General features: G+C 45.9%; 2 protein-coding genes across 4 annotated transcripts in view; one reads left to right on the top strand and one right to left on the bottom strand.

Annotated features, from left to right (window-relative positions):
• Positions 1-1104: 1104 nt before the first annotated feature.
• Positions 1105-22665, bottom strand: LOC138986120 (collagen alpha-1(I) chain-like). Its single transcript, XM_070364842.1, has 5 exons — positions 22627-22665; positions 14066-14256; positions 7932-9670; positions 6932-7724; positions 1105-1150 (listed from the first exon to the last, which is right to left on the bottom strand). Exons 1-5 carry the CDS (start codon positions 22663-22665, stop codon positions 1105-1107), a joined length of 2808 nt encoding a protein of 935 aa, XP_070220943.1.
• Positions 8181-23386, top strand: part of DYRK1A (dual specificity tyrosine phosphorylation regulated kinase 1A) — a 143690-nt gene continuing 128484 nt past the window's right edge. For all 3 annotated transcript variants that reach the window (XM_070377409.1, XM_070377402.1, XM_070377395.1), the window contains exon 1: positions 8181-8903. The gene's annotated coding sequence lies outside the window, so the exon portion shown is untranslated. The remainder of the gene's footprint in view (positions 8904-23386) is intronic.

Here is a 23386-nt window from a genome sequence, read left to right as displayed (position 1 = left end):
GTGACTAATGCGAACAGAATGTCACGGTGCAGCTAACAGGGAAGGTGTCCTGGGCATCCTTTCGACTCCACGGCAGCGACTTCACCATCGGGTGTGACGGGCAGGCAAGGGCGGCTCTCACATCCTAGGGTTGATTCCGCGAGGTCTCCCGGGCCTTCTGCTCGGGACAGGCCCCCATCCCTGGCAGTCAGAATGAATGTACCTGCCAAGTTAGGCCTCTGTCTCATATACACCTGCGACCCTGTCGGCTCAGACCCCTGGAATGCTGACCTTGGAGCCTCCACTCTACTTGCCCAGCTGGAAAGCACATAGCCCAGGAACGTACTCCTGTGTCTAGTGCCCACCGTGAATTCTTGCCTTCCTCTTAAGCCTCTCGGGCTGGGTGACCTGGAACGAACTGTCGGTTCCCTTTTGGTTCCAGGAGAGGCCCAGCCACATCTTCTGGGGAGCAAACTCCCCGCTGCACTCCCAGGGGCCCCGCCTACCTGGTCTTTCTCACAAAGCGAGTCAGAAGTCCCTCGATACTGACCCACTTTTCTGAACGCCCTCATATGGGGCTCAGGGAGCCCCTTCACCGCTGGGTTTCTGACTCTCCCGCTCAGACCCCCTCCCAGTCTGCAGGAAGCCTGCGTCCACCGTCCACCGTGGGAGGGACAGGAAGGCCGGAAGCAGATGGCGACCAGCCCAGAGTGAAGTGGATTCCTCCTGCCTTTAACCATTTCCTGGTTCCAGCTGCTTGCCTGCCTGAACCAGCTTTTGCTGTTTCGCAATTCCATGGTGGAGTCATGCTTCCAAAAGCATTGACTTGGCTCCCAGTATATGCTAAGCACTGGGGGGTCAAAAAAAAAAAAAAAGACAAGTGAGCTAGGTCTCTGCCCTTAAAGGACTTCCTTTCCTCTTGGCAGATGGAAAAGGAAACCTACAAGGGAAGTGCAAGAAGAGAAATGCTTTGATGTCAGGAGGAGAGCTTCTGGGGGGAGAACGCTGTTCTGGGGGCCTCTCTTGGGAAAGCTTGTGCCAAGGAGGCCTGAGGGATCAGCTCATGAAAGGACTGGGTGACAGACTGAGGGCGAGGAATGTTATCCCCAAAGCAGTGAGAGTACTTTAGGCTTTTGACAGCGATAGGAACCTGAATTTGAGAAACTGTCCTCTATAGGCCCGAGAAAGAGGGTGAAGGAGGAACAAGCCCAGAAGCTGGGAGGGGCTTTTAGTCTTTATTTCATTCTTTTCTGTTCAGTTTGAATTTTCAAACCATATGCTTGAATTGTTTTTATTTATTCATTTAAAAGTTTGTATTTATTTGGCTACACTGGGTCTTAGTTGTGGCACGCCAGACCTTCCATCTTTGTTGCAGCATATGGGTCTTTTAGCTGCGGCATGCAGGACTAAGTTCGCTGACCAAGAATCGAACCTGGGCCCCCTGCATTGGGAGTGTGGAATCTTAGTGACTGCACCAGCAGGGAAGTCTCTTGGATTGTTTTTATTTTTAAAATTAACAGTCATTATAATGGGATTAGTGGCTCCTTCTGTCTTATTCTTTACATACTTTGTGTTATAGATTTAAAAAGGAAACATAATAAATAGTTTTTGCTTTTAAAACTCTGAAGGTGCTTTCAGATGAGGGAAAGGATAGGCATGTTTGTTGCCCGTCACGAATATTTTTAGTGCTTGACCGTGCCCTTAAGCTGCTAACAGCACAAGCAGGTGGAAGGCTGTTATTTTTGCATTTGGAATATAGAAGCTAAAAATTTTGTCTGATGAACATGACCTAATTTATAGTTTTTCATACTGGAGGTACTTGAGGTGAGCTGTGGACCGTGTAGGAACACTGGTCTGAGAAACATTGATAAACTAAAACTAGCTCCATGGTAATCACTAACATTACTGTATCTCTTCAGTGGAATTTTCTTCTTCCAACTTTGCCGACTGCAACAATCTTTCCCCTGGCACTAGAGAAATTCTATCCATTTTAAGACCGGAAGAGACCGTTTCCCTCTTCTATACAAATCATTAGACAGTTTCCCCTAAAGTTTTACGATTGCCAAAAACCTCGTATAGGGTGGAGGAAAATAGGAAGAAAATAGGAAGAAAATTTCAGAAGATCATCACTTATTTAAAAATACAAAACAGGGTCTTCCCTGGTGGTCCAGTGGTTAAGACTTTGCCTTCCAAAGGAGGGCATGCAGATTCAATCCCTGATTGGGAGCTAAGACCTCAAAATGGTCCACATCAAAAAATCTTTAAATAAAATAAAAATACAAAACAATATTTACAAAAAAAAACCCCAAAATAGTATTTACGATACACCAGATATAGGACTAGTGATACAAAGATGAAAATGTAGGATCCTTGTCCTAAAAGCACTTATAGTTTAGAAACAGACATGCAAATACAATATGATAAAGTAATACCACTGCTACATACACAAAAAGTATGTTTTGCTTTCAACTGAAGCAAACAGAAAAATATCAGTAAGTGGACATGCAAAAAAATACTGTAGGAATATTAAAGGATGTTCACCACATATTAATACCTACATTAAGATGCTGACAAAATAGCCAAAATTCTCAAAAACTGTTGAACTAATGAACCACTGAAGTAAATGGCCTCTGTAGATTTCCAAACCTCTTACCTAATTTTTAATTCCATGTACTTAATTGTCTTTCACAGTTTCATTAGGGCATTTTTCCTCAACCTGTTAATTTTGAGGAAGGTATTATATATGTATGTATATGTGTGTGTATATATTTGTATGCATATATTGGATTGAGAGTCCCTTGGATTGCAAAGAGATCAAACCAGTCAATCCTAAAAGATATCACCCCTGAATATTAACTGGAAGGACTGATGCTGAAGCTGAAGCTCCGATACTTTGGCCACCTGATGCAAAAAGACTCATTGGAAAAGACTTTGATCCTAGGAAAGATTGAAGGCAAAAGGAGAAGGGGACAGCAGAGAATGAGATGGTTAGACAGCATCACTGACTCAGTGGACATGAATTTAAGCAAACTCCAGGAGATAGTGGAGGACAGAGGAGCCTGGCGTGCTATAGTCCACCGGGTTACAAAGAGTCAGCCATAATTTAGGGACCGAACAACAGCAAACAACATACACAAGTGTATTTCTTTTCAAGTTTGGCCAAAATGCAGCAAAATACCATTTCAAGATATCCTCAAACAGTGCAAATACCCAGTTTAATCCATAATTTCACATTCAACCTTTATCTTGATGTCACAGAATACAAAAATGCTCATGATAATTCATGAAATAATATTGGCAAACCTTCTTTTTTTTAAAACAAAACAAAACATTATTTATTTGGTTGCTTTGGGTCTTGTTGCACCATGTAGGCTTAGTCCTGAGGCACGTGGGATCTTAGCTCCCCAACCAGGGTTTGAATCTGGTTCCCTGCGTTGCAAGGTGCTCTTAACCACTGGACCACTGGGGAAGTCCCTGGTAAACATTCTTACAAATGTCTAAAGGAATATTGGATTGTCCTCCTGTTTAAAAATGGCAACATTGGAACCACATCTGGGATAAAATAACCTTGTAGGCAACTTTATGGTGCTAGGAGAATGGCAGTAGAGCACTTGGTCCAGGGGTTAAGAGGAGGCAGGGATGCTGAGGGCAGGGAGGTGGAGCGCAGGGAAGAGGGCTGGGCTCCATCCACTAGAAAGATGGCCACAGACAAATTGACTGGGGTGATGGAAGTCTGGTGCTGATCATATACTAGCTTGAAGTGAAGTGAAGTGAAGTGAAGTGAAAGTCGCTCAGTTGTGTCTGACTCTTTTTGACCCCATGGACAGTAGTCCATGGAATTCTCCAGGCCAGAATACTAGAGCGGGTAGCCTTTCCCTTCTCCAGGGGATCTTCCCAACCCAGGGATCGAACCCAGGTCTCCTGCGTGGCAGGTGGACTCTTTACCAGCCGAACCACCAGGGAAGCCCAAGAATACTGGGGTGGGTAGCCTATTCCTTCTCCAGTGGATCTTCCCAGTGCAGGAATCGAACCGGGGTCTCCTGCATTGCAGGTGGATTCCTTACCGGCTGAGATACCAGGGAATCCTTGATACCTCTGCAAAAACCCAATCTCCAAATAACCCTGGATTATTTTGGCGTACTGCAAAGTAACATAGGCTTTGCAGTTACACACGAGTTTTATGTTTAAAAAATATTTATTTTTAAAACATTTGGCTGCACCAGGTCTTAGTTGAGGTGTGCAGAGTCTTTTTATTATATATATTATTTATTTTATTTTTCATTGTCCTCGTTCTTCACTGCTTTATGAGAGCTTTCTCTAGTTGCGGCCAGCGGGGGCTACTCTTCCTTGCGGAGCACGGGCTTCTTCTTGCGGTGGCTTCTCCTGCTGAAGCCCACTCCTGCTGTGTGGGCTTCAGTAGTTCAGAGTGTGTGGGCTCCCAAGTTTTAGAGCACCGGCTCAGGAGTTGTGGTACTTGGGCTTTAGTTCCTCCACAGCATGTGGGAGCTTCCTGGATCAGGGGTCAAACCCATGTCCTCTGCATTGGCAGGTGAATTCTTATTCAGTTACCACCAGGGAAGTCCTACACATGAGTTTAAATCTTGACTTTACCTCTTACTGGTGGTGTGACCTTGGGCAAGTTACTTAATTATTCAGGACTTGTTTTCTCACGGGTATAATGGGGATGTCACATTGTTGAGGCTTGTTGTTGTTCAGTCACTAAGTCGTGTCCAACTTTTTGAGATCCCATGGACTGCAGCACGCCAGGCTCACCTGTCCTTCACCATCTCCCAGAATGTGCTCAAAACACATCCATTGAGTCAGTGATGCCATCCAACCACCTCATCCTCTGTTGTCCCCTTCTCCTCCTGCCTTCAATCTTTCCCAGCAACAGGGTCTTTTCCAATGAGTCGGCTCCTCAAGTCAGGTGGCCAAAGTATTGGAGCTTCAGCTTCAACATCAGGTCTTCCAATGAATATTCAGGGTTGATTTCCTTTAGGATTGACTGGTTTGATCTCCTTGCAGTCCAAAGTACTCCCTAGAATGTGCTGGTAACTTGCAGGCTGTTACTATCTGTGATTTGAGGGTCTTTACCTTTAGAGGTTATCTTCTATGGATACATAGATTTGTAATACATCTGGCAGTGGAGGTGACAGGAAGATTCTCAGATGAGAGCAAGGATTTAATCACCAAACCTGGTCAAGACTAAACTGGCGTGTATACCTGAATCCTTCCTGCCTACATGTGTTCACTTGTTTGGGATCAACATAATTAACAGGTTGCTTTTAAGTGAAGCCTGTATAAAACCATTTTACAGCATTCCAACCTGGACATGACAGTTTATTGATCTGTGTTGTGTAACGCAGTCATACTGGGAGAAGGAGGGAGTGGGATGGGGAACAGAGAGGGTGCAGCCTTCTGGGTACGAAGACCAGCAATGCCTTTTATCACTGAAGGACTGTAAACTCAAAACTCTGCCTCACCCTGATAATCTTCCAGGTGGACTTGACAAAAGCCAAGGGCAAGTTTCTTGGGACATTGTCATATACTTTTCAGTTATCTAGAAGATTAATTAGGCAAGTTTCCTTCATTACCAGCAATAAAAAATTGATTCCTATTTAATGCTGAAGGTTGCAAATGCTTAAGTGCTCTGATAGAAGTGAAACTGTGGGGAACTGGTGGGGGTGGGGAGAGGGGCAAAGAGAAGCAGGAGACCGGGATTTGGTTGCAGGGTGGATTGGCCACCTCATTCAAAACAATCAAGTTGAATGTGAACTTTAATTACGTTAGCAGGTCAATTTTTGAAAAAGCCAGTGCTCCAAAAGAACTTTTGATAGTCATAGCAACTTTTGATATCATGAGAATCAGTCTGAAGTAACCTATTTGCCTACTTTTCGTCTAATTTAGTCTTGGATTGTGCTAACTTGAATGGGTGCCTTAGTATACTGCTGCTGCTGCTGCTGCTAAGTCGCTTCAGTCGTATCTGACTCTGTGCGACCCCATAGACGGCAGCCCATCAGGCTTCCCCGTCCCTGGGATTCTCCAGGCAAGAACACTGGAGTGGGTTGCCAGTTCCTTCTCCAATGCATGAAAGTAAAAAGTCAAAGTGAAGTCACTCAGTCGTGTCCCACCCTCAGCAAACCCATGGACTGCAGCCTACCAGGCTCTTCCGTCCATGGGATTTTCGAGGCAGAAGTACTGGAGTGGGGTGCCGTTGTCTTCTAATAACTGCAGGAGAGTAATATTTGTGGAAAAAAAAAAAAAAACTTGTCTTTCCTCCAGTCACAGAGAATAGAAACTAATATTTATTACAGAGCTGTTCTTTTCTCACCCCGTCCCATTTGTACTAAAAGTATTTTTTATTTTTAATTGGGAGTATAGTTGATTTACAATGCTTAGTTCCAGTTGAACAGCAAAGCAAGTCAGTTATACATAAACACATATCCACTCTTCTTGTAAGATTCTTTCCCCATATAGGCCATTGGTTTGTTTCTCTTTCCGCCTAGGATTCTATCTCCTTGCCACTGTACTTGTGAACAGCAAAAGAAAAAAAAAAAATGGATATGAACACTATCATCCAAGATGGCAAAATCCAGCTTAGAAATAAATTGCTGGACTTGGGTAAAATACTATGTACGGTATCCTTTTTTAGCACAATATCAAGTGCCACTTTACTAGCATTGGTACAAAATACGTTTTTTTAGCCAGTGATTGCCTGCTAATTACAAAGTAGCCAGTACAGCATGGCTACTAATATACCTAGGTTTTAAGGCCTGGGGGCGGGGAGGGGGGGCGGGCTATGCACACTTCGCAATATTTAGCCAGGCGGAAGGGACAGACAGAATAAAGAGAAACAAAGGCCAGAATATTAATAAAGAATTGTGGACGAATTGAGAATCTGGAAACTGAGCTGTTGTGTGAAAGAGATAATGAAGGAGTTGAAAGAGGATACAGTGATCGCTTTGAGCAGATTAATTTTCGGGGCATTCCGATGGGGAAGGAAGGCTGCGCCCTGAAAGGGATGGGGGGTGAGGGGTGGGTTTGAAATCCGTGGGAAAGCCTGGAGTGCTTATGATGGCTCCGTCCGTCATTTCTGAACGCCGGCGCCGCCGCTGCAAAGATCGAGCGCCAGGGTTTAAGCAAGGCGTCGGCCGCAGGGGCATCCCGGAACCGGGGCGAAGCGTCCGGAATTCCTGAGATGTCTGAAGCGCGGAGGCGGCCTCTTCCCCACCCCCCGCCGCCGCCGCCGCCGCCGCAGCCTCCGTGGGCATCTTTTCCTGCGAGGGGGGCACGCGAGTCCATCCGAGCGCAGCCTGAGCCCGCGGGCAGGCGCGGCCGACGGCTCGCTCCCCGGGGATGCAGGTGAGCAGCCCCAGCCCCAGGAACGCGGGGGGCGGGGGGCGACCCGGGTCCTCCCCGCCCCCTCCCCCACCCAGGCGCAGGCGGGGCTGCACGCGCGCGACGCGGAAGCGCCGGCGGCGCGCAGGCCGGGCACGCGCCCGCGCGTTCCCGGGACCGCAGTCGGCGCGGGCGCGGAGCGCGGGGCGGGGCGCGGCCGGGCGGCCCGGAAAGCGGCGGGCGCTCGCGCACAGGCCGGGCCGCCGCCTCGGTCCCCGCCCGCCCTGCCTTCCTCTTCCCCTTCCCTCCCCTCAGCCCGGCCGTCTCCCCTCCGTTCCCTCCCCCGAGCGAATCACGCGCCCTCCTCTGACACGCGTAGCGAGCTCCGAATTTATCCTTCACGTGACCTGAGGGGGGTTGGGTGGTTGGTCGGTCGGGGACGGAGGCGGGGGTGGGGTGGGGGAACGCAGGGAAAAGGAGGGAAACGGAATCTGCCGTTGCCCGAGCAACAGGCCCCGCCCCCCGGCTTGGGGCCGGGGGTGGTGGGAGGAGGACGTCAGCACGTCAGCCGCGGGGGGGGGGGTTGCGTTTTGATTGACAGTTGCTATAGCGACCGGGTCGGTCCGTCGCCATTTTGTTGGTTGGGTTTTTTTTTAAACCCTTTCGCTTCCCGCCCGAATAATAATAAAAAGCCCCATTGGAGTGAGGCGGGGGTGGCGGCGGCGAGAGCGGCAGGGGGATCCGGGGAGACTGCTGCCGTCGCTGCTGCTGATCGCGGCCCAGGTCGGGCTCAGGAGAGCGGACACCCCGAGCGGGGGGTGCGGGCGCCGCCGCCGCCGCCGCCGCTGCTTGTGCTGCTGTTCCTGCTGCTGCTGTTGGTGCCGCTGCCGCCGCCGCCGCCGCCGCCGCCGGCGAGCGGGCGGGACCGGTGTGAGTGTGAGAGTGTGTGTGTGTGTGTGTGTGTGTGTGTAAGGGAGCGTGTGCGAGGGTGCGTGCGCGCGTGTGTGTGTGAGAGTGTGAGTGTGTGTCCGTCTGTCCGTGCGGGGACTCGGGGGCGGGCGGTTCGGGCTCTCCTGGCTGAGGAGCCGCCGCCGCCGCCGCCGCCGCTCGGGCCCCGGCGCTCCTCGCTGCGCAGCTTTGGAGCGCGCGCCATTTTGTGAGATTTACAAAATCCACCTCGGGGAAAAAGAAGCCGCCGCTGCTGGCGGCCGCGACTGGGCGCCCGGCCTCGCCGCCGCCGCCGCCCTCCGCGCCGGGCCGGGCCGGGCCGCGCGGCCCCCGCCGCGCCGCGGGGCTCGGGGTCCGGGGACTGCGGTATTTGCCGGGGAGGGGGGCTGCCGCCTCCCCGGCCTCCACACACACCCCCGCCCCACCGGGCGCAGTTCGGACCCGCGAGCCGGGCAGCGAGACCTGAGGAGGCTGCGGCTCGGAGGCCGCGGAGCCGGGAGCGCCGGGGGCGGAGAGAGAGGCGGCCGGGGCGGCGCTGGCGGCGGAGGCCGCGGCGGGGGCGCAGCGGCGGCGGCGGCGGGAAGCCGGCGGCAGAGACTCACCGGAGGGAACGGCGCGAGCGCCCCGCCATCGTCCCGGTGAGTGTCCGGCCGCGGCCCCGCCCGGCGCCCGGCGGCCCGGCTTCCCTCCCTGCGGCCTGTAGCCGGGGCCCGCGCCGAGGCCGGTCGGGCGGAGGGAGGGACCTGCCATTTTAGGAGGAGGCGCCGCGGCTCGAGGTCGGCCGGCCGCCCGCCCGGGGTCGGGGCGGGGGGGAAAGGGAGGGCGGGCGGGAAGGCGCCCGACAGGCCTCGGTCCCGGAGGAGAGGCGGGCGCGAGCGGAGGGAAAGTTGCGGAGGGCTGGGGGTGCCGGGGCGAGGCCTCCCGGGAGCCGGGGCCTGGGGGCCGGGAGAAAGCGCCAGACCTTTTGCCTGGTCGCCCGAGCGCAGGGGAGGAGGGTGTCTTCCTCCTCCTCCTCTTCCTCCTCATCCTCTTCCCCCAGCTCCTCCCTCGTCCCTCCTCTCGGTCCCCACCAGTGTGGGAACAGCGGCCGCGGTCCTCCGCAAGGACAATGCCACGGGTTACAGGGGAGACGGGGCTTCCCCCGGCCGCCGGGCGAGGCGCCGGGGAAGGTCGGGGAGCAGGGTTCCCCCCGCGCGGCCCTCCGGGTTGCGTGCTCGCGGAGCCCGGGCCCTCGGCCTGCTCGGAAGTTGTGCGCGTGAGAGCCCGGCCGCTCGACGTCGGAGGGCTGCTGACCCGCGCAGCATAGCCCTTGGAGGGTGCCGAAGGGCCGCGGATGCGTAAATTAATAATCGAGACCTGGGTGTAGGCAACAAAACTCGCCGGAGTCTTATTTATAGACTTAGATCTGCTGGAGCTGGCTGAAGAAGCTTCACGCTAGGCGGAAAGGCCTCCCCTCGCCCCGCTTCCCCGGTCCGAAATAGTTAAAAATGGGACAGAATTAGTGAGTGATTCCGAAGACTTTGGCTGAGTCTGTCGTCCAAAACCCCTGGATGATGTGAATCTTGGTAATCTAGGTGCAGTACTTGAGCGCCAGCGCCATTTGTTTCTTGAATTCGGCCCAGGTTGTCAGGAAATACACCCTTTATAACATTGTTTTCGCTCCCGAGTTAAAAGATTAGGATCGTGTATTAATAACTCTCTTAACCTTCAGGTAGAAACTGTTACCCATTTCACAGATGAGGAAACTGAGCGGTGACTCATCCAAGGTCATACAGCTGGGACTCCTGAAGCCGGGAGTCTGTAGCCAGCCGGGGCTTTTAATCACCAGCTTATACCTTGTTATTAGAAGTACTGGCACATTTTGGAGCTGTTTGGTTGTAATGACTCAGGGTTGTATCCACGTATAGTGTTGGCGTGGAATTAACTTTTGTGGTTTGCAGAAGCGGAAAGGAGAGAATAAAGCGAGGCCCTCTTAATGAAACTAATTTGTTAGCTCCCCCCCATCCCCCCAACTCTGAAGAAAACTGTGTAGACAATTTTTGAATGGAAGGAATTAAAAAGTATTCTGTTCTGCTTTTGGTTCCTCACACTTAATTTTAATTATAGTCATCACTTAAGTATTGAGTCATAAGAAAGTTTTGTGCAAAGTTATTTTTGGTTATTTTTTGTCTTTGGGTACTTAGATTTTCCCTGAGAGTCCTTACACATTACATATACGAAGTATTTAAGAATGGATATACGTAATACTTCGATTTGGGGGGCGTTTAAATAATTCAGTGGAGTTACCTTTAGCTTTGTAAATTTCCCACTTCTTGATTAGTTACTTTAAGGATAATGTTTTTTTCTGATATACATATGAGACTAGAACTAAAATTTCATGTGGTAAAATTTTAAACTGAAGAAGATAGTTTCAAGGAAACAGTTATGAAAAAAGTTTACTCAAGTTGAATTAAGATTTTAATAGACGTAGGACTTACACTTAAAGTGCCCCATTGGTTTTGGAGGATTTGGTTTGAGTAGCTACAGTGTTTATGGTGGCTGTCCAAATTCATTTAGACTTCAAACCTTGCCAGAAAGTTAAGGAGTTCTGTCGGTGTCTACACCAGATTATAAAACTGAGTACAGAAACTTCCTAAGAGGCATAAGCTCAGAAATTAAGTCTCCTAGAAAGAAGAATCCCCTCTCTTTCTGTAAAGCGAAGGCTTTCCTTTGAAATCTAAAAAAGATTAAGGATTTGAGTAGAATTTAGTGAAGTGGATGGTCGTTATTGGTAGGGGTAGGAGATGGACTGTGAAATCTAGTGAGATCTTTGTTTTTGTTCAGGATATGGAATTTAGGTTTAGGATCTTAAATTTCTTTTAAAGCCGTTTTGGTGGGACTTACTGGAAACGTCACACACATACATAACTGTGCCCTAGGTATTCAGACGTTTAGTCCAGCCTTGAAAATATTCCATTGTAATGCAGTGTCTTGTTTGGGAATGTAGATTTTAAAAAAAAGGCAAACACAACCTTGGGTTAGAATTTTTTCCCCCACTAGAATATTGTCTGATGTCTGCCCCTGAGTTTTATTTATGGGGAGTTTTTGTGTTTATGGTTTAGAGATGTGGGATTGGGGAGTGGTAAGTGCAGCAACTGGTATTTAGAGAGTTTACATAGGTTTTTATAGCCCCACGATTATCTGTGAAAGCAAAATTGAAGATAACTTGTTATAATGCATGATTAGTGTGACCTTTGGCATACATTTTGTTTTGAAACTATACAAAGAAAGGAGATGCTAATTTATATGGAATCTTGGCTACTACTTGAAAACAAAAACAAGCAAAAGAAATAGCTTAGAAGTTTGGGATGCTCAGGGATGTTTTCGTGTGTGTGTTTATGGTTGGCATCTATATAGTCATGGGGAGAAAATTTGAATGGAAATAACTTTATTGTGAGTGAGAAGAGAATTGCCTTATGCATGCTGTTAAAAACTAGCTCAATAGAGGAGGGGACTTCATTTGTGACTTTCTTCTTTGTCATAAGGTGTGTGTCAAATTTTCTTTGCTTTAGCATTTGCTTTCTCTTGTTTCAAAGAGCTTTCACATTTCTTAGACCCACACCCCCACACCCCCACACCCAAGCAGTTTCTCTTTTCATCGCCTGAGAAAAAACTTTAAACGTGTGAACTCAACAGAACCCCCAAACTTCCAGAGTCTTTATGAAGAGATTGACTCTTCTCTCCCCAGAATTCTATTAGTCTTAGAATTTTGTTGTATTCCTATCAGTAATTTAAACTGTGAGCTAAGAGTCACTAGTTCCTGTTGAGTTTTTTGGTGGTTTTACCTCCAGATACTTATTTGTATTTTCTATTTAGAAGTAAAGATACTTCTTGAAACTATCAAACATGAGCCCCTGAAACTTGACACTAACATTGCCCAAAGTGAAGCATGTGACTTTATTACTTTTGTATGAGCACCTTACTTATACACAGTGGTTATGCTTTTTAAAAGACTTCTTACTATATATTATTTTGGCCACTGGGCAATGTTTTGATGGTTAGAGAAATTACGATAATTCATAACCCAAAGCTGGCACAGTTTTGGATTAAAATTTTGGGGAGGGGAGGTTATAATTTGTGTTTAATTACTTGGGAAAATCATCAAATTATTTTAAATTACCTAAAATTTCTCCCCAGTTGCCCCTAAATAAAGAAATCATTCAAAATCTTGCCTTATATCAGTGTTACAATGTAAAGCTAGAGCTGTAAAGTTTACCGTTGGTTATGTGAAAGTGAAATGTTGACTTCACATGACTAATTAATTTAAGGTTCTTATTAGGTAATTACGGACAAGTCTCATCTCCTAACCTAGTGGCTGCTGGTCTTAGTTTCATTTTTTGGTATATGAAAACAAAATGACTTGGAATACAGCATTGTATAAACCAGCCAGACGTTCGAAATAAGTTATGCTTTAACTTTGAAAACCTTCTTCCAGAGTTGCATAGTGAGATAGAATTCCTCATTGGAGATAACTTACAATACATTGAACATCTAAAATAATGTGGTTCCTTGTAGGCATACATTTTGCTGATATAGAACCATTTAGGCTTCTTAGCAATTGATTTTTCTCTCAGAGCTATGCACCCTCTCTTCTAGAAGGTGACTTTTTAAAAAGTTTGTAATACTGTGAAAGTTTGCTTGTTTTAATTTTTTATTGTTTGATGGACATGTGCCCATATCTGATATGTGATGTGTAATAGTTTAAAATGTATCTATACTCTTGATGAGTTATTTTTCATTTTATTGCCCCATAATTTAATTGCTTGTTTAAGTTGCTTTTGTGGAGAGGTGCTTAGTGAACTGGTTTAACATGGAATGAAACTGGTTTTAGCATCAATTCTATTTTAAATAACATCCCTGTTCATTAAATAGGTCTCTTTGTTTCTCTATATAAAGTTTTTACTGACAAGAGTTGATTTTTTTGTTTTGTTTTGTTTTCTGGATATTTGTGGTTAAGGTTGGCATTTTAGCACTTGCATTTGGGTAAGGAGATGCTCAAACGTGAGATCTACTCCAAATCTGCTTTTTGCAGAGGTAGAGATAGCGGCTGAGGAAGCATGGTAACTGGAGAGCGTGTTGTCCTGTGAAGCGGTACCAGGCAGAGCCACCAGAGTCGGGCAGGTCTGGATTCTGAACCAGTCCCGCCCCTCACGGGCAATGTGGACTTAAGGCACAGTGGTTTTGCTTAATATCAGTTTCTTCATCTGTAAGATGGGTTGGTGATCCTTACCATGGGGTGCTTGTGAAGACTGAGATAACAGACATGCATTTCTTAATTGTCTTCTCCCTCCTTTCCTCTTCACTGATACCCATCCTCACGGTCTCAACATAAATGCTACTTCTTTCCCCAAACTTGGTTCTAAGTAAGATTCCTTGGCCATGCGTTCTTACCAATGGCTTTTTTTTTTGACAGCCCTGACTAAAAGTAACCATACAATTATTCATAGGTATGCATATGTATGGGCTTCCATGGTAGCTCAGTTGGTAAAGAATCTGCCTGCAATGCAGGAGACCTGGGTTTGATCCCTGGGTTGGGAAGATCCCCTGGAGGAGGGCATGGCAATGTACTGCAGAATCCTTGCCTGGAGAATTTCATGGACAGAGGAGCCTGGGGGGCTGCAGTCCATGGTGTCGCAAAGAGGCGGACGTGATTGAGCGACTAAGCACTGCACAGCATGCATATGTACGTGTATTCTTTTACTGTCCGTCTCTGCCTCGTGCCGTTAGACTGTAAGGTCTGTCTGGACGGGAGTATCCGTACCTCCAGTGCCTGTAGCGCCAGTGCTGGGCGCAGAGCAGGAGTAGAGGAGCGTGCGTGTGCACAGAGGGGTGGTGAGGAACCTGATGCTGAAGCCCAGGCCTGAGCGCCGCTTCTTGCTTGCGCAGTCTTGGGCAGAATGGCTTCAGAGCTTTAGAATCCTGGGTGCTGACCGTGCGTAAGCCCTCGCTGCCCTTGCCAGGATTTGAAAAATGTGAAATGAGATACTCTAATGAGATGCTTCGCAAAAGTGTAAAATGCCGTATAAATGTAAGTTGGTACAGTAGCAATAATTTCAGTAATGAGGTTACCCAAGACTTTATAGAGTTTCAGCTTTACTGAGTTGGTAAGTAGCTATTATGTAGTATTTATTAGTAACTTAAACTTTCTGTATGCATTAGTTAGAACACAAGATTGGGCCCATGTTCTGCCTATAGTGGCTTAAGTGCTGAGTTTCTTTCTTTCTCACATGAGTCGTCTAAGGCTGATGTGGCAGCTCCAAGATACAGGGGACCTCGGGTCCTTCTGTTGCTTTCCTGTGTATAACGGGACCCCATGGCCCCTGCAGTTCAAGACAGCTCGCCACCATGTTCACGGTCCAGGAACAGGATGGGGGCGAGAACAACCCTTCTTTAAAGACGAACCTGGAAATTGCATACGTGACTTGTTCACACCTGTTGGTCGGAACTTCGTCAGGTGGCCACATGTAGCTGCAAAGGAGGCTGGGATATGTGGTCATCAGTAGGGTGGCTGATTGTCTGCCTGAAAATCTGTTTTTACTGATGAATAGGAGAATGGGGATTATGAAGCATTGCCTGTCACTCTTTTAAGATGTTTTGGAAGAAACTTAACAGAGATGAACTTGGGAAAGACAACTTATTGCACTAATTAATGTTTATATTCCATATTTGCTCATTAATCATTTGAACTATGGTGTGTAACTTGAAATAGACTATCAGTACTTAGTATATGCAATATGTACATACGTAGTCAGATTAGAGTCAATGTAACTAAACTGACAGTAGTGAAGGGATTTGGAGTCTCATATCACATTATTTTATTGAAGGTATTTTTTGATAGAAACATGATTCTCGATTGCTATAACTGTTATACGTAAACAGTATTTGAAGCCTAGGCCTTTGGATTTAGTTTTAGCAGTCGCATGGACCATTTTGTGTGTATTTGTGTACATAACCTCAGCAAGCAATACTAGGAGAGTGTGATTCAGTATTGCAGGATCTTGTCAGGTTTTCAGTAAGTGCTTGGGTCACTGAAATTGTAACGATTATAGCAGTGATATTTAAACATTTACTGTCCAGTGTCTTGCTCTTTTTTTCCTGTGGGTTTGACAGAAGAGGAAGGTCTAGGATTCCTTTGAACTAGCCTATAATTAGGTCAAGTAGAGACCTGAGGAGCTGATGAGCCTCAGATAGTTTTCAGGAGAACTTGTCAGAGTTGTGGGACTCCCCAGCCCGAGACTCGTCTTCTGAAGGTTTGGTGATGTGCTGGGATCCATTGTCTTAATTGGGCCTGCAAATGTCCCTGATGCAGTAGAAACATTTTGAGAAACATTGACATAGTTCATTTCTCATCTTAGAGGAGGAAATGGTTGCAAAGAAATGAAATGACTTACCAGTGCCTCGGAGTAAGCAGGTCGGGGGGTGGGGGCTAGCGCATGTTTTCCTGACTCTTGGTTCTTTGTTCTTTCCCCAGAAGAGAGGAAGGAGAAGAGTACAACTGCATTTTTTAGTTTATAGGAAGATCTGTCATTCAAATATGTTGCTATTTATGTGTGAGCTCATTGCTATTGAATGGTTGGCTCACTTCACTGTCTTCTGAGCCTCTTAGAAAAATACTGTGAGTTGGTCCAACAAATATTTAAAGGTGGAAAGTTGAGGTTTTAAGTCAAGAATCATTAGTGTCGGTGCTTTAGGGTAGATGAAAGGGAGGTGTGGGTTTGGCATGATCAGAAGGAGCAAAAGCAGGCCATGTCCTCAGATCATTCCTTTCCTTTTCAGCTGATTCGCTTGCCATTCTCACTGTGGAATTCATACTGTAGATTAAGACAAGAGCTGGATCCCCTAATTTAAAATGGAAGTGTTCCTAGGGAAATAGCCTTCATCTGTTATCAGGTTAACACTTCATCAATTAGCTGCTGTCATTTTGAACGCTGGAGATGAGCACCCACACTAATAAAAGAGCTTTTGGGCAGAGGAGGGAGGTTGGGGCGCAGTGCCCTTGTCCAAGGAGAGTGACGGGCCTGTTGAGAAGCGTCTGTTTGTGGTGCGGCCCTGGCACGGTGCTCACAGGCTTCTCTGGTGGCCGAGGTTGGAGCATTGGGCTGGCCCTTGCTGGCCAGTCAGCGCTGGTCTTGGGACCATGGATAATTTGTTGAGGCCCTCTGGGCTGACTGAATGCGTGGTCATTGGAGTAGGAGTGTCCTCCTAGCGCTTTCTCATCTGTTTAGGACTCCTGTTTGAGCAGTCCCATATCAGACTTCAAAGGTATTATTTTGATCTGGGGAATTTTAGTTTTTAAAGATCAACGAGTTTTTTATTTTCATGATTAAAAAAAAGATCCAGCCCTATAGAATGAATGGTGTCACCCACCCCCAGCCCTCCCCGTCTGTGCTCCATAAGTAACAGCTATTTAGTTTTTCCTACCAGAAATGTTATATACGTATATATGTAAACTGTATATATAAACATTTGGTATATACATAGGTGTTACAAAACATGGGGCAGCAGAGGATGAGATGGTTGGATGGCATCACTGACTCAGTGGGCTTAGATTTGAGCAAATTTCGGGATATAGTGGAGGACGAAGGAGCCTGGCGTGCTGCAGATCATGGGTTTGCAAAGAGTTAGCGACTGAACAACAACAAATGACAAAATGGTATGTTTAGTGTGATCCCGAGTTTTTTTTGAAGTGCGACATTGTGTATGTGTACACTCTATGTACTTAAAAAACAAATGGGGTCTTGCTAAGCATGCAGTTTTGCAACCTAAATGTCTTGCTCTATCTTGGAAATACTCCTGTGTCAGGTGGTAGAGTTTCCCTGTATTTTTTTTTAATGGTTGGGAAGTATTTGATGTTATGGATGCAACACAATTGAGTCAATCTCCATTAGAGAGAATTTAATTTTCCCCCCTATTTTTAGAAGTTTAAAAAAAAAATATTTTGTTTATTTTTGGCTGCTGTTGGGTCTTGGTTGCGGCTTGCAGACTTTCTCTCGTTGCAGGGGCTACTGTTCGTTGCTCCAAGGCAAATGGAATCTTCCTGGCCCAGGGACTGAACCCATGTCCCCTGCATTGGCAGGCGGATTCTTAACCACTAGACCCCCAGGGAAGCCCATACTTTTGCTATTTTTAAATAATGCTGCAGTGTGCATCCTTGTACATGTAACTTTTTTGTCAGTGTCAGCCAGAGGATACGTATTTATAAGAGGGATTGCTGGTGCACCAGGTATATGCGTGTATGAGTGTGTTTTGCCAGCTGTCTTCCGAAAAGTAGCACCAATTTATACTTCAGTAGCAGTGTCTAAGAATGTGTAGTTGCCCAAATCTCAAAAACACTGGCATTATTCAAGTTTTAAATCTTTTGTTAATTTAATAGGTGAATGGAGCAGTCTACTTGTTTGAATTTGTACTTCTTGATGAGAGAATTTGAGCATCTTATGGTGTACTATAAGTCTTACACTTTAACAAAATATTCATTCTTCGATACTTAGTTAAAATTGTTTTGTGATGTTTCTGTATTCTGTTGAATGAAAAACGATGTTCTTATAAATTGTAAATGCTTTGATAAATTGTAAAAGGTGAGTCTTGTTCCTCTTCAACTGAGGATACTTTTGCCTGTCCTCTGTAACATATGTGAATTGTGGTGGTAGAGGCTTTCACTACAAAAATGAGTAAGGTTTGGTGACCTCAGCTATTAAGTGTTGAAATAGTTGTGTGTATACCAGCAAAATTAGGACAAAGAAGACCATGACTGCTAACAGTTAGTGGATTCTTAACCACTGGGCCACCAGGGAAGTCCTGACACAGGACTCCAGGTTTGGGAGATAGAAAGGAGAGAATTCCACTTTGGTGGCAGTATAGTGAAGCTCTTGAGGAGTCGAATGATGGGCTTGATGGGAACAGTTGAGAATATTTCCTAGTAAGGCCGGAGGGGACAGTGGAAGAACAGAGGAGAGAGTTGTTGTAGGTCAGTCCTTCTGTTAGTGGCGGGTGGAAATACCGTGCTGTTCATTTGCTTGGTCCTGTCCGACTCTTCGTGATCCCGTGGACGGCAGCACACCAGGCCTCCTTGTCCATCACCAATTCCTGGAGTTTACCCAAATTCATGTCCATTGAGTTGGTGATGCCATCCAACCACTTTATCCTCTGTCGTCCCCTTCTCCTCCCGCCTTCAATCTTTCCCAGCATCAGGGTCTTTTCCAGTGAGTCAGTTCTTTGCATCAGGTGGCCAAAGTATTGAAGTTTCAGCTTCAACATCAGTCCTTTCAATGAATATTCAGGACTGATCTCCTTTAGGATGGACTGGTTGGATTTCCTTGCAGTCCAAGGGACTCTCAAGAGTCTTCTCTGACACCACAGTTAAAAGCATCAAATCTTTGACTCTCAGCTTTCTTTATGGTCCAAGTCTCAGATCCATACATGACTCCTGGAAAAACCATAGCTTTGACTAGACGGACCTTTGTTGACAGGTAGAAATAATGTAGTGCCATTAAAAATGAGCTGCAAAATGGGGCAGTGGGGGAAGGCAGCGTTGGCAGCGGTGATTCTGGAGAGGAAGCGAGGAAGCGGTGTCCCAGCTCACAGGCTGAGAAGTGTGGAGTAGTTAAACGTGTGTGTTCAATTTATTCTGAGTGGCTTGGTATTTTCCTGAAAAATACCACATTTATTCTGTTACTTTTGCGTATGTTCTTATTGGGAGACCAATCATCTGAAAATCGTTTATCTTGTGAGGTGGATAGAGCTATTACTGCGTGCCTGTTGGGCGCCACACGTGGCCCTAGGGCCGGGGATCAGTGCCCGCACCGTGTGCGCCGGGATGCAGTTAGCTCTCACGGGGGCTTATGGACTCAGTCTAGGGCAGACGGGCATTTTCATTAAAGGGAGCACAGTTTATGAAACGGAATGAGATTCAGTGGTGCTTTTTGAAGGTCAAAAATTTTGTCTACTTTTAAAAGTCCCTTTGACAGTTTAAGTTTAACTTTATTTGGTATAAGTAGGACTCCTGTCTTAAAGACAAATACTGTCTGCTGAAAAATTTGTTCTTATTTGATCATTTCCCCTTGAAAAAGAACAGTTGTCACCACAGTGGTGTGTTTTACTTCATCTTTACATCGAACACATTTATTTTTGGTACACATTACTTCTGTGGTACAAAATATTGTTTCATTAAAGTTTTCCAAAACAGCAATGGTAGTAAAATTATTAGGATCCCAGCATATTTTGCAATCTGATTTCACTTTTTGAATTTCCCTATAATGGTTCTGTGGTACTGTTCAAAATGTCAGTAAAACTAGGAAAACTTACCTAGGAATTGGCCTGAAGGCCCATCGTTACTCAGCAGTATTGGAATCAGCTATGCAAAGGGGAGAATTTGAAGACAAGTTTTAGGATTCATGGGATATGTGTTTGAAGGCTATTTGCTGAATAAGATATAAACGTTTGAAATAAAGGATATGGGCATATAGGAAAGGTCAAGAAATAAAATTCAATAGAATGGATAGGAATGAAAGAGGGATTTGAGCAAATGGATGAGCAAGAATTCTTAGTACTTAAATCCCCCCCACCCCGCAAACCTCTTGAGTAATTTGTTGTCACTTCCAGGGTGAAGACCACACTCAGGACCCGCTGTCTGGATGACCTGGCTCCAGCTGACTTAGGCAGTCTTGTCTCCCATGCCTTGGGATCTGTGTCTTTGGATGTCTGCTTCTGGGCCAGCCATCATCCCTTTTCTTTTCTGTAACTTCTTTTTCTCCTTCATTTTCAGTTCAGTTATCACTCTTGTCAGGGAAAGCAGACCCCCCGCCCCAGTCACCTCTTCTTTTTTAATAACTCATGTTTCCCTGTCCTTTTCTTTCACATGTTTATCACAGTTGGTAATTCTTTTTAGTGCTTGTTTTATTCATCCTCCAGAGAACAGGGGCCGTGGTGTTTTGCACACCTCTGCCCCCTGCCGCCCCTGGCGATCGAGGGCATTAGCAAGTCTGCCATATATGGCGAGTACTAAAAACAGTGAACCACATTTTGATGTTGGTCTCCAGGACTGAATGATTGCATAGGGGAATGTGCATTTGGACTAAGAGTTGAACAGGGAATGTAGGAGCCTTTAAAAAAAAAAAAGTGATCCTTTTAAAAGATTAGATTGGGACATTATGTAGCCAGTAAAAAGACCAAGTTACTTACTCATGGCTTAGTTTAACAAGTGTGTATGAAGTATCAACACCTACTAGCTCTTAGAAACTTGGCATTGTATGATGGAGTGGAAGGATGTTGCCCTGTTTATTAAAGGAGTACATCGTTTTAGTAGTTTATTGAAGTAGATACAGTCCTTAGTGGTCATTTGGAGTGATCACTTGGAGTTTTATATTGTGGCGGGAACCAACCTGGCTCTTTATAATATTTAGCCAGCAGAGTGCGGTTCATTCAGCACTTAGATCTAGAAGGTCAGTCCAGCATCAACAGGAGGTGTCAGGTTCACATTTAAAATCAGCGCTAGCTTTGCTGTCGTTTAAAAAGTGAGGGAAAGGTGAAGCAAGTCGTTGGTTTGGACACTTTTTGGCTTTGCTTTTCCCTCACAGAACAAGAATGATTGAGGGAAAGTTGATTGGATGGAGGGATTTTCAAAAGAATTGACTCTTGTAGTTAGAAAACTGTCGAGGCCTTTGATCTTGTCAGGTGAATCATCTTTTTAAAAGCTTAAAGGGGATTTGCTTTAAAGTAGTTCTGAAATCTTTCTCAGTGACTAGTTTCTGTGGTAAGTATTTAGAAAAGCAACTATTCAGATTTTATTTTTTGGCTCTTTGGGCCCATGCCAGTCCCTTGGGACATAGTTGTGACTCACAGGACGTACGTGGTACCTGCCCTCTTGAAGCTCTTCAATAGAGTTAGAGCTCATTAAAGAGAACTCTAATAAAAGAAAACATGGCTTGATGCCTCCAGCCAGCCAGCCATCCCATTGTTCATCTGTTTATGTATTCCTTGAACTTAGTTTTGGTGGCGACATGTCTTTAAGCTTCTTGTTGCTTTATTTCTGGTTACATAGCGACTAATCTGCAATGCAGGGAAGTAAATTTGCTTAAGGTTAATCATAGTATTTAATAAAAAACCCAGTGAACAGTCAAAGGCCCTGAAGTTAAACATTGAGAGAGAAAAGAAGAAGGAACATAGGACTTCTGTAACCCGTTACTTGAGATAGATAAAAGTTCTGGTACGCTGACGGCTGGACGGCATCACTGATGCAATGAACATGAGCTTGGGCAAACTCCGGGGATAGTGAGGGTCAGGGAGGCCTAGTGTGCTGCAGTAAGAGTTAGGCACGACTGGGCGACTGAACAGCAGCACAAGTAGGGACTGAGGAGGATAACGGTTGTTATAATTCCAGTGCAGGATAGAAACTCAGGTCTTCACCTTGTTGACATTGACAGACTTTTAAAAAAGATGTTCATGTAAGCCAGTGAGTTTCTTCTATTAAAAAGTAAGCTTCTGTTTGATGGTAACAGTTCAGTTCAGTCACTTAGTCGAGTCTGCCTCTTTGCGACCCCATGGACTGCAGCACGCCAGGCTTCCCTGTCCATCTCCAACTCCCGGAGTTTACTCCAACTCATGTCCATTGAGTTGGTGATGCCATCCAGCCATCTCATCCTCTGTCGTCCCCTTCTCCTCCTGCCCTCAATCTTTTCCAGCATCAGGGTCTTTTCCAATGAGTCAGCTCTTCGAATCAGGTGGCCGAAGTATTGGAGTTTCAGCTTCAGCATCAGTCCTTCGTATGAATATTCAGGACTGATTTCCTTTAGAATGGGTGGATCTCCTTGCAGTCCAAGGGACTCTCAAGAGTCTTCTCCAACACCACAGTTCAGAAGCATCAATTCTTCAGCGCTCAGTTTTCTTTAGTCAAACTCTCCCATCCATACATGACTGCCAGAATAGTAGCTACTATTAATTGATTTCCTGCTATGGGCCAGACACTGTACAGATTCATTATTAGTTATTTTAATATTAGCACTAGCACTGGCAGGTGGTTAGTAATATCTGTTTCTAAGTTAAAAAACTGCGATGCAGGGAAGTAAATTTGCTTAAGGTTAATCATAGTATTTTGCATATGCTGCTTCTAGCTAATAAAAAATCCAGTGAACAGTTAAAGGCCCTAAAGTTAAATAAACGTTTAGAGAGAAAAGAAGAAGGAACGTAGAGCTTCTGTAACGTGTTAATTGGAGAGCTAGATAAAAGTTGTGGTATGCTGGGATTCATACTTCGTGCCCCTAGTTCATGAGCCTTTCAGATGATAAACCAGAGCATCTGATAGCTTTCTACATTTAGGGAATTCTTTACCTTAAGAATCTCGGTGAGAGGGAGGTAGATGTCTTCCATTGTGAAAGGCAGTCGCTCACTTTCTCTGCATTTTTGGGACTTAGAATGCCCTCATATGACCTGGGGCCTCCATTCCACCACCTGAGAAGCGGGTGATTTGCAGAAGCAGGCCGTTTGCAGAGTCCGTGTCTGCATAGAAGGGGGATGGCCGAGCTGTCTCTTCTGGAGGCCGTCAGCAACAGATCCAGTCCTGGCACTTCGTTCCCGTGTTCGTGGTGTCTCTGCAAGTCACAGGGACCGAATCCTGTGTTGTCTCCACTGGACCAGATCTTTGGTTTGCCTTTTGGGTGTTCTTGACTACATGGCCTTCCAGCCTGGCCCTCCTGGGGTTTTCTGTGAGTTGCCTAATATGCTTTAATAACTTCCTTTTCAGTTTCAACAAAGCCAGAGTTAGTTTCTTTTGTTTGCAACTACAACCTTTACTGAGATGGTGCCAGTTTCGATAATAGACGATTTGAAGGAACTCTCTAGAGTCAGAGTCATCTGTGTCTAGATTAGAATTTACTAACTAGAAGAGTTCACAGTATGTAGTAAGTGAAATACTCGTAAAACATTTTGGTTATTGATTTAGTGATTTTACTGAATCCGAGCGCTTATTCGCAGCCAGGGTATGTTCTGGGTGTTGGATATTCAGGGTGACGGTGAGATCCCTGTGCTCACAGAGCTTAAGTTCTCTTGTGAAGTGTAGAGTAAGCAAGAAAACAGCTAACATACTGACCAA

The sequence above is a fragment of the Bos mutus genome, chromosome 1, assembly GCF_027580195.1.
Source record: "Bos mutus isolate GX-2022 chromosome 1, NWIPB_WYAK_1.1, whole genome shotgun sequence".
NCBI lineage: Eukaryota > Metazoa > Chordata > Mammalia > Artiodactyla > Bovidae > Bos > Bos mutus.
The sequence above is the reverse complement of the archived record's forward strand: the minus strand, read 5'-3'. Positions and strand labels throughout refer to the sequence as shown.

Coding starts and splice junctions, on each gene's coding strand:
- LOC138986120 (XM_070364842.1), bottom strand. CDS start 22,665: ATGGAAGACATCTACCTCCCTCTCACCGAGATTCTTAAG. Junction 9,671..14,065: donor TGGCGCTACAGGCACTGGAG/GTACGGATACTC, acceptor CAGCTCCAGCAG/ATCTAAGTCTATAAATAAGA. Junction 1,151..6,931: donor ATCTGCTCAAAGCGATCACT/GTATCCTCTTTC, acceptor TCGGGCCTATAG/AGGACAGTTTCTCAAATTCA.